General features: G+C 50.8%; 1 protein-coding gene across 2 annotated transcripts in view; it reads right to left on the bottom strand.

Moving 5' to 3' along the window:
* Positions 1-734: 734 nt before the first annotated feature.
* Positions 735-11108, bottom strand: part of NHSL1 (NHS like 1) — a 45788-nt gene continuing 35414 nt past the window's right edge. Inside the window, exons 5-7 of one of the 2 annotated variants that reach the window (XM_026048240.1) lie at positions 5602-9021; positions 4910-5039; positions 735-1599 (exon numbers count right to left, since the gene is read on the bottom strand). In XM_026048240.1, the coding sequence (XP_025904025.1) occupies positions 873-1599; positions 4910-5039; positions 5602-9021 (4277 nt within the window). In that variant the 3' untranslated portion in view covers positions 735-872. The remainder of the gene's footprint in view (positions 1600-4909; positions 5040-5601; positions 9022-11108) is intronic. The other variant, XM_026048241.1, reaches the window with a different exon arrangement.

Here is an 11108-nt window from a genome sequence, read left to right as displayed (position 1 = left end):
CTCCAAGTCAAATTTTGTTTTTCGGTTCCGAAACCCAACTCTTCCCAACTCCGGCGGGATTTGCTCGAGTCCTCTCCCACCTTCCTGTTGTTGGCTACATCCTCTGCACACGCCCGGCTGCTCCAGCTCTCCAAGGGAATACGCTATTTGAGGAGGCAACTCACTTGAAACGCAGTGTCTCATGCCACAGGGGGGCACGTGTGGCTGCACAGCAGCTAGAACTGTGTGATCAACCTGTGCTCCCTTGCCCGTGTTAACCAAGCACTTCATTTTCCCTCGGGAAAAAAAAACTAGTAGCCACAACCGATTTATAGCCAGTGAGCTGTTGGCGTTAGCAGAAGGTACTTCAGCTAACGTGGGTGCATTGCCTAGGGAGAAGCCGTGCAACCCCAGTGCCAAATCCRCCCCGCCTCGCAGGTGAGCGTGCCCCATCCCACCTCTCTGTGCTTAATGAAGTCCAAAGTTGCACCAGTAAAAGGCTTGGGAAGCAAGTTGTCCGCTCGTGTCCCAGAAGCCTTCCCGTTCCTTTCCCACATTTACCCCTACGTTTTGCTCACACAACTGCAGCCTCAAGAAAAAGAAAAACATCCCCCCCTGCCGCAGGCTGCGCAAAAACTCCCCCTCGCCCGCCCCGAGAGGCCCACTAAGGCTCTGCACAAGAATTTCCTCTTTCCTTAAGCCACAGACCACTGAAGGCCCTTCCCGCCCCAACCCACCATGCAGAACCACCACTGCTTCAGCATTTAAGCACACGCATGCAGTTCATGGAGTAAATGCTCCGCAAAGGAAACTTGTYCTGGTCTGGGCTCTCTTCTGGGATTCAGTCCTCTGCCATCTCCTAGGCTAACACGCTTTGCCCTTGTCACTGCCTCTTAACTCTCTTCAGCTGAAGGGCTCAGATACCTCCCTGAAGTACCCTGTTGAGTCACTAAGTCCACGTGGGTTGGATCCAAGGTCTCCTTGCAGTCGGGGTCCTCGGCGTAGGGAAAGTCACTTGTGTCCATCTCATCACTGTGAAACACCTCGAGCTGCCTCTCCTGCTGCTCCCCCAAAGTCCTGCGAACCCTGCCCTCGGGCTGCTCCACCGCCTCGCCGTCCCCTTCGCTAATGACAGTCATGGGGCTGCTCTGGATGCGGTTGCGCACGTTGTACTTGCTGCTGGCGGCCGAGGGCGGCGTGCGGGAGCGCCCGTAGCGCGGGCCCGAGAAGGAGAGGCTGCGCGGCATGAGGCCCTCGCTCCTGGCCCACTCCTCCTGCGCCCGCCGGCTCTTGCTGGGCGAGCAGCCGGCGGCGCCGTCGCCCGGCTCGGCGGCGGCAGCGTCCGCCCGGGCACGGTGGAAGCGCGGGTCCGTGCTCCTGAGCATCTCGGCCGCCGACATGCGGGAGCCGGCGTCGCCGCGGCTGCCCTTCTTCAGCAGCAGCGCCTTGAAGTTGTCGTTGCTGGTGCTGCTTCTGCGCACGCTCCGCTGGATGGAGCCCGCGGGGCGCAGGGCCGCGGCCGCGGGGCAGGCGCCCGTGGGCGTCACGGGCGGCGACGGCGAGTGGTTGCGGCTGCGCTCCTCCTCCGAATCCTTACGGCCAAGGACTTTCCTTTTGGATCTGCGGTGGGAAAACACAAACAGGGACAAGATGGAACAAAAGCGAACCTGCTTTTCTGTCTCCCCGCAGGAATCTCCGCTTGTAAGGATGGCAATGAATTAAGCTAAGGAAGAGAAGGAAAGCGGGAAAGGGCACCTCAGTCTAAGGTATGAGTAAGAAGACCCCCCAAACTGCACAAGAATCAACGCAGGTCCCAGAGGGAAAGGCTAATTGTTCTTTTTCTGCAAATCTGGAACAATGAAACTGCTATAACTGGCAATACTGATGTCCAAAACCATTCAAATTGAGCAAAATAAATTTTATGGAGTCATTATCCARCTGAGCCTAAAATTAATGCATTATTAAAATAATTTTTAATGTTATTTGTCTGTTAATTTGGARGTTCAATTAAAAATATGGCATCTGCTTTGTTGCTTTTTTTTTCCTTTTTTTGGTGCTGTTTCATTCAAAGCGCCCGATGCTTTCTGGAGAATCAGAAATGCAGTTTAAGGTGTTTGCCTTGAGAAATTGACATTGCAATGCACTGCTCCGAAAGTCCAAATTTAGTAAAATGAGCCACACAGAACTGTTCTGGATTAAGTGGTTCAAAAAAAGAAAAAAAAAAAAAAAGAAACAGGTAGTGAAAATGGAGCTTTCGAGCTTCTAATAAGGCGCATGGCCAAAACACACTGTTCTGCCCGTGCTCTATGATCGTAGAGCTTTGCCTAAAGGAGGCAGAGACCATGTTCCTGACTGCAACAGGAGAGCTGGCTTTTCCAACAAATGGGCAGAGTGGTTTTTAATTTAAATATAGAGTGCGGTGATAACATAATGAAATTAAGGAATAACAATGGGCATGAGAATATGTGGAAACCGGACCTCTGTTGCCCCATTTTTACTTGTAAGAAATCTTAACAGAGGGTACGCATTAAATGCCTGTTAGCTGTAGCTAAGCTGCTTGCTTTCTTTGTGGACTAAAGAAGAATAAATTGAAAAAGCTTGATTGAAAAAGACTGATTGATTGATTGATTGATTGATTGATTAAAAACAGGCTGGCTGGATCCATCGGCTAAGTGGGTGGCAGCACCAGGCATCGCCCTGAACTCTGCCACCCCCCAGGGACAAGGCTGTCTCTCTGGCTGGTTACTTCATGCAGATACAGCTTCAACTACCCGCCAGGCACCTGCAACTGCTGTCACTTCAGGCCTCCAGCCGCCACGCTGAAAGAAGAAGGAAACACTGGCACCGCTGGGCAGCAGGGTGGACGGGCAGGGACAGGACGGTGACACAAGAGCCCCGTGCCTGCTTCGCTGCAGGCCACTGCTGCAGCCTGCGAGTGACCTTGGTGCTGCGGCGCCCTGCGCCCGCGTGCGAATGCGCCCGTGGGCATCAGCCCTAAGCAGCAGTCCCTTCAAGAGGATTTGAGCTGTCTCGGCGCACCTCTGAACACYCCCGGGCTGGGTTTTTACAAAGGAAACTCTGAAGAAACGGGGAGCAAACTGCAGTCTCAGAGACCTGCAGAGGAAGACCAGCGACCCTGGCCTGAAGAAGCTGTGAACATGGTAAACAGCAGTCACTCCAAGGAGGAAAACGCTCCAGAGAAGGTTGCTGCCAGCATCTGCCCTGCTCCTCTCACGCCTGTAGGTCACGGCAGGGACGAGACACTGACACGGAGCCAAACGAGGGCTTGGTGGCCCTGTTCCCATAGAGAGGATACATCATCACACAGGTCCATGGCCTCACCACAGACACTGACCCTCTCGTTCTCCTGCCCTTAACAAACACACCCCTGAACCTCTTGTCTTTCTCAAAACCAGATTCAAGAGCGCCAAGCTCTGAAACGATGCCTTTGAAAACAGGGGCAACAAGCAAAGCTGCCTTTTTCTTAGCTAGCGACCAAGGCAGGTGGTGGTTCAAGTCTAAGGCCAACAGAAGTGTCACAACAAACTAATAACAAAYGTGACCATTTAACTGTGTCACCCCAGCTCCATTGTGCACGTCCCTGTGAATGCATGAGCTCCATGTTTGCRGATCCACAGGGATCTGCTCCCCCGATGCGCACCGGAGCACGCGTGCCGGGCGGGACGTTTCGCTCTGCGGCCAGATCCATCTCTCCCAGTGGCACAGTAAGGGTGCAGGAGATAATTTTTAAAGCAGCTCTTACAGGCCAAGTCCTAAGAGAGAGCACTACGCTAAAAAAAAAAAAAAAAATATCAGCCTAATGTAGTACAGTACATATTTGTGAAACTTTTTAACATCTGCAATGATGAGATGAGTTTCAGTGGCATTTGCACCTTCAGTGCAGCCTCGCACCTCTCTGCCATGCTCCTACACAACACTCCCCTTGTCCCATGAACACCCCTGATGTCAGTCAYGCACACGGGTACAAGCTGACTAAACGCCCCGATGATTAAATACGGTGCCCTGTGAATCAATGAGAAACCACTAGAGACTTTTTGTGCCCAGGTAAGAGAAGCCCCTTGTAAATCTTGAAGTAAATTACAACGCCACAAGATGGCACCACGAGCACATCACTACTAATCTAAGTGCAAGCTCGGGGAGTGTTAATGCTCTTCTGGGTGTCCTGTTTAAATGGTGTATGCTTCRTTTCGTGGGGTTTTTTTTTAAGCTTTTTTGGTGAAAACTTAAAGTGAACAGCACAGAAATCTAGCTGCCTATTTGGAGTGACTTTTTTTTTTTTTTTTTTGAGGGAAATGAATAATGACATTAATAACAGAGCCAGTATCACACATCTCACTCATGAACCAGTTTGAAACAAGACACCCGACCTCACACTGGATTATGGCAAGCTATAATCCAGCGTTTGCCATATGTGTTGCCATATGACTGACATGTGGTGTTACTTGCCAGTTTCAGCCACGCTTGCCATGAAGCATTAGCGTTGAGCCTCTGTCCCAAACTGCACCATATAAGCAGCGAAGAGAATAAGAGAGGTGGGGAAGAACAGGAATGAAAACAAAAAGATAAACAGGGAGAGCAACAGTAGAGTTAATTCGGCAGATCGAGAACAGTACAACAAACACTAGATGTCATTCTATATTTTAAGTGGCAGGATATTTATAATACAATCTACAGGGATTTAACTGGGGAGCTTTCAGTTCAGACTAGGTTAAACATATTTGTAAAACAGTAAAACACAAAGTACTTCCACTTATCTTTTTCATATGTAGCCTTAGTACAAAGTCAACAAATGGGTGTTTTCAGTTAAAGCAGCAACTGAATTTACTGGGTGCTTTAGGAAAACAACGTTAATGACATTTTGGAAGAACTAACTGGCTGCACAGCACAGGGAAGGCAATTTCCATAGTACCTGTGAATGGCTGCGAAAAGATCCTCCGTGGTCCTTGGTCTTGCAGGTGTTGCCACCTCGTCTGTCTCTTCCCCATAACTGTTGCTGGGGAGGAATGAACTATTTGCTGTATCCAATTCAAACACCTCGGCTAGGCAGAAGGAATAGAGAGGAGAATTCATCACGGTGAGCCCCCAGGCCATGCAATCCTGACCCGGCCACGCTGCTGCTGCCGTGRAGCACCCAAAAGATCAGTGCCTGGCTCCACCACAGGCATTACTGTGACTTCAGATCAACGCCTGCTATAAAACTGCAGGGTATGAAATGCCTAGGCTTGTTCCCACACAGGCAGAGAACAACACTGACAGATGGCTTTTACGGTTTATATTAGAATGCAAAATTAAAATTTACAAAGCTAACCACCTCTTCATAGCATTTTTAATCCTTGCAAAGTTAAGCGAGGCATTATTTTTATTTCCTAATATCATTTTGTTATTTCTGCAGCAATGATTAGTAAGACAGAAATAATATATACATATATATCAAGCATTAATCCAATCCTACAACTTCCCTTAGGCTTTATAGTTTAAATTAATCTCAACCTACAAAATCTCTGCAGAGGACCTGAGCGCTGCAACTGCTCCATGTAATTGCCACGTTCTTTAAAGCAGCTAGCGCTGCAGCTGCACAAGGGCCGGGGAAGGCAGACTCACCACTTTCGTTCTCCTGGGCGAGGAGCCCGTCAGTGCTAGCGCTGCTCTCCTGGCTGCTGCCTGAACCGCTCCCTTCATCCCAAGCRGGCTGCTCCTCCCGCCCGGGAGCTCCTCGAGCCGCTGATGCAGCCGGCTGCTCCACGCAGGCACCGGCTTCCCCAGCCTCCGAGAAGGTGCAGCCGGCAGCTCCTCCCTCAGGAACGAGGCTGCCAGGCTCCATCTCGCTGGAAGGGAGGCCATGCGCGAGGCGGCTCCGCGCCTCCTCGCAGCGGGCAGGCACCGCGGCGTCGCCCTTCCCTGGGCTTCCCCCAGCATCGCTCCCATCAGCTGCTTTCTCTCCTGGAAGATCTAACTGCGGAGGTGGGACGACAAGGAACAGTTTGGGTTTCTTTGAAATAGGAGGGGGTTTCTTGTTTGGCAACGGGACCTGAGTCTTGTCCGGAGATGCTGGTGACCCCTGAGGTGCCGTGCTGGTGCAGCCAGAATGGAAGTCCTCACTCCGCACTGAAGGCTCTGGTGCATCTTCGGCAGCTGTTCCCTGGAAATCAGCATCAAAAGGTTTGTTTAGACCCGCTGCACTTGCAGATTTCTGATCGCTGTCAAGCTCAGGGACATGGTCAGAGAGACTCTGAAGGGAGCTCCGAGGCAGTGCTTGAACTGAGTTCTTAAATGAAGTGCCATGAGTTTTCATCTCCTCTTCACCAAAGCTGTTACTCAGTCTCAGGGAGAAAGGTGGCTTGAGGGAAGATGGTGGTGCTGAACTCGCAGCACCCTTTTCCTGAGCGAGGCTTTCAGGAGCAGGCTCGGGTGACGCGTCACCTTCCGTGGCTTTCCTCACAGACCTCAGCTGCACCATCTGCAGTGCTTTGGTAGTTACTAAGGGCATCACGGGCCGCGAGGGATCTTGCTTGGTGAACGGCTGTTTCACCGGACTGTAGGAAGAATCCTCCTGGGTACGTTTCTTGAAAGAACACTGTGAGTATTTYGTCAGCTTGGGATCAAGAGGTGGTGCTGGTGGTGGGACAGCAGAGTGAAAAGTACTGGTAGGAGGAAGAGGAACAGGGGAAGAGAATGAACTCATGGACGTTTCTTGGGGAAACCACTGGACACTCTGGGCATAGGAAGAATTTACCTCAGCTTCAGGTGGAGGAGGGGGGAATGTGGGAGAGGCTGGCAATGGTGACAGATCCATGGCTTCCGCTGGAGGAGGGGGAGGGAGAGGAGAGAGATCAGGACAATGTGGAGGGGATGTGGGCAGGGGAGGTGGTGGGGGAGGTGCCCCAGAATCCAAGGGAGAGCTCAGCGAGGGCTCCAGTTTCTTCGTGCTCACGCTGCCTTCAGTAGATGTATTTGAAGAAAGAGAAGTGGAAGATGAAGAAATGGAGACCGAAGACAGAAGAGAAGATTTCCTTTCAGGCACTTTAGGTTTCAGCTTGGACTTCCCATTTCCTGCAGACGTTGACTTCAGTAACACAGGCACTGGAGTAAGCGCGGTGGGTGTATTGGACTGGCTGGAGTAGCCGCTCGAAGGCGAAGTCACTCGGTGACATTTCTCCGGAGAAGCCGTCTTTGGCTTGGCCGCCCCGCTGGGCGCTCGTGGCGCCGACGCGCGGGAGCCGTCACTGAGGTGGCCCAGGCTGCAGTCGCTGAGAGCAGACGAGGTACTGGCCGAATGAGTCACCGGCGACTTCACGGGCTCCTCGGCCACCGCAGCGTAGTCGCTGTAGTAGCCCCACTGGTCAGCGTACTCGGACTTGATGCTGCTGGTCTCGCTGTGCGAGGGCGTGAGCGTGCAGAGGGAGTAGAGGTTGGGAGCAGCGGGGGACATGGCGCTGCTGCCGGCGCTCACGGAGCTTTGGCTGCGGGAGCGCAGCACCCACGGGTCCTCGTAGTCGCTGCAGGGGCTCTGCGAGGGCGAGCTGCCGTTCTTGCACTTGAGATTCAACTGCAGGGAGTGCTGCAGGGTGGCAATGAGGTTTTCGTCGAGCACCTGCCCGTTGGACTGCGCTTTCTTCTTGGGTACCCTTCTGAGCGAGTCTGTTCTGGATGGCGGCAAAGGCGGCTTCTTTGCCTTCTTGAGAGAGATATTTCTTCCAAGAGACTTGTCAGTTTGGCCTGACTGGTCTTCGTGATGTTTCTTCTCTTTTCCGTCGAGCACGTTACTCGTGCTGTCCCTGGGGTTCCCAAAACCGTTCGTACTGTTGCACGGCCGCTCTGCCTTGAGCCCGGAGTCCGTGTGCATGGACGTGTAATAGCCATCGTGGTCCACCGAGTAGAGGGAAGCAGCATCCTCTTTACCCGAGGCCCTCTCCAGGCTGCTGCCGCTCASGTTGCTCACCGGAGTGGCGCAGCCCGGCGTGCCACAGGCCGCCTTGCGCGGGGGAGTCTCGCTGTTCTGCGCCGGCCGGTAGAGCCAGTGCTCGGCGCAGCTCCCCGCTGCGGGCGCTCGCTCCCCGCACGAGCTGGACTCGCTCCTGCCATCGCTGTCCTGCGCCTGGCTCGGCACAGCCAGACTATGGCTGCCGCCGTAGCTCCCGGCCTGCGAYGCCGCCTCCACGTTGCCGGCAGTGCTGAGGGAGACGGCAGAGTCCCCGAGGGAAAGCACCAGGGCCGAACTGCACGGTATCGTGTCCGAGGTCTGCGAGTGGCGCGTGGAGCTGCTCTCGCTCCAGTTGCCGCTGGAAGAATGGTGATCCTCCTTCCCGCTTGCTGCGCTGCTGGCAACAGGGGGGTCTCTTGGCTTCGCGTAGGCAGCAGAGCTGGTAATCTTACTGTCCAGGGACCCAACGCTCTGGGCAGTGTGAATAACAATAACTTCGGAGGAGGATGACAGCGTGGCATTGGGTATGATGCTTGTTGAGTAGGTGGCGTGAGGAGAGACCACGCAYGCTGGGCTCGTGGAGTTGTCACTCTCGTAAGCTCTCACCTCCTGTGACTTCGGCCTTGAGAGGGTCCCTGCAGTGGGATTGTTCCTCAGAGGCACAACGCTCTCATCCACTTGCAGTTTACTCATCTGGTGAGGCAGAGTGGCAGCAACATCTTCTGTCTGCCTAGAGATGCTGTGTGTCTGCTCCAGGGCCTGCAGGGAGACTCTCGCACCAGCCCGAGGCAGGCTGTGAAAGCCGATGTCGCTGCTTGGTCGAGAGGCAAACATAACCGCAGCGGAATCGCTCATCACCGACATGTTTCCAGACGAACTGGAGAACTGAGACATCTGGGCAGCAATGCCCTGTCCTTTCTGTGCCCGTATTCTTCTCATCGAAGGGGGCACAACCTTCACGTCCTCCGTTTGGCAGCTGGTGTCCTTGGTTTCAGACCGCTGCACGGCAGAGCGATAGCTGTCTAGTCTCCCTAACGTGGAACAGTGATCAGGGACATACAGGGAATGTCCACGGAAATCACCTTGRCCAGTGCCAACTGCTGGAGTCAAAATAAAATAATTATTCCTTGAAACACAAATACACATTTATCTTAGTCATTTAAGAACAAGCATCCTGCAAATCCCCCTTTTTCCTGAGGGCTACGCCTTCTTAGAAACAATCAGTAACAATAGATTTTGCCTAGGTGCTCTGCATTGCTCTTCCCTTTTCCCTTATTTCCAGGAACCTTCTGCTGACAGACTCATCTATGTTCCCACTGCACATTCTGCACATGAAATCCTGGGTATGACATGGTAATCATTTCTATAGTAATCAGGTATGTCAGAAACCAAGCAGCACTCTGACTTCCAGTAGGCAAAGCAGCAGGAAGAGACAAGAGCCCGTGAATGTGACGTGTGTTTCCACACTAATGCCTCGTGCAATAAAGCACAGGGGAAGGGAAAGGTGAAGACAAATATGAATGAGCAAATCTCCTTTTAAAAACATCCTACTTTAAATTTTCAAGGACACTGATAGTTCTTCAAGTCTTCAATTTTAGCAAAAAGAGGCTAACAGAGTAAAAGATGTATTAATGTACCACAAGTAAAACATTTACTAAAAGAGCACTTATACACAGACACMATCTGACTCTGGAAACAAAGCCATTATATCATTCCTGCACACACCTACTTTCTGTTGATTGCAATAGGAAAATTTCAAAGAGTGGGAAAGAGAAATAAGTAGTACTGACATGTCTCATCCTCAGCACCATCAAACCCTGGCTGTGCCCATCAGCAAATCAAAACTAAATGTCCTTCGCATATGAAGTAATATCCACATACTGGCACAAAAACTGTGGGCAATGGAAAAACTGTGTGTTAGTTCAAAATATGATCCTCACTAGGTCTGTGGAAAGGACTCTAAGATTCTTTTAAATTTACATTTTTATTGGTAGCTGCTTCTTAAAATCGAAGATTAGTGCACTGCTTTAAAATTGGCATCTGAAAAAAGGTTCTTGCTTTTCAATTCGGTCAGATTACTACAGAAATAGCAGATATAAAAGGCAGTTGTACTGCTGGAGATGCTTGCAAGGATGCTGCATATGTCACTGCAGGGGAAAATGGGTATTTTGAATCCCCACCTTAAAGCTGCTCTCAGGACTGCTGAAGTAGCACCACGATACCACTGTTTTCCTGCCTTACTTCCTACATGGAAATGGTTCAGGAGGATAGGTGTTCCTGTCATTCAGATTTAAATGCTACTTAAAGGATATTTAATTATCCTTCTTTTTGGCAAGCAGAAGAGGCATTTAGGATACAAAAAAGAAGGCTCTGAAAAGGCGAGTGTGAAAACAGCATGTACAGAAAGATTGTTTACTTCTATACTGCAGGTGCCTAAGCAGTCTTCTGGCAGCCAGAAGCCTATTTATTTTACTTTGTGTAGATTCTTTTGCTCTTGTGAAAAGGTAGCCTGTTCCTATTACAGATTTAGAACAAACCTATGTTCTACAGATGGACTGCTGCAGCCAATGAAAACAGATATTTGCATGTTCTGTGTATGGCGAAGAACTGTATACACTAAAAAACACAGCTTATTTTTGCTTCCATGTGTATTTTTCTACAGAGAAAATGGCCTTTCCAATAAGACATAATAAATCTCTGGCATCACTGATGACAACTGTTAGCCAATTCGAAATATCCAGTACTGAGAATGTGTGCACTACGTTACATAAATAACCAAAGCGATTTTTTTTCCCTCTATCTATGCTGTAAAGCACACAAACAAACACGCACACAAGCAGATGGTACAGTATGATGGGGGTGGTAAGGAATGAAGTTGTAAGCACTACAATAAGTAGCTAATATTTTTACACGCTGACTTGCGGCTGAGACAACCTCATTTCAGCATGCAATGCCTTTATATTCACTAAGGAAACTCAACGCGTTCCACTTGACAAGCAGCTTACAAACACACGAGCATTGCTTAGGCTTGTCTAAAAAGCTACTGCTGGGAGAGTAAGTGATGAAGCAGCACGGGCTCTACTGCTTAAGGGCAATGCACACCAATGCTCTACAACTTCTGAAACACAAAAATCCCTGTGCTACTAAATAAGAGAGGCTAAGGGTGCTCCTTATGTCCGCTCAAGCC

This window comes from Nothoprocta perdicaria, unplaced genomic scaffold (assembly GCF_003342845.1).
Source record: "Nothoprocta perdicaria isolate Ctin4 unplaced genomic scaffold, notPer1 scaffold_52, whole genome shotgun sequence".
Taxonomy (NCBI): Eukaryota; Metazoa; Chordata; class Aves; order Tinamiformes; family Tinamidae; genus Nothoprocta; species Nothoprocta perdicaria.
Note: the sequence above shows the minus strand (reverse complement) of the source record. Positions and strands in the feature narration are given on the sequence as shown.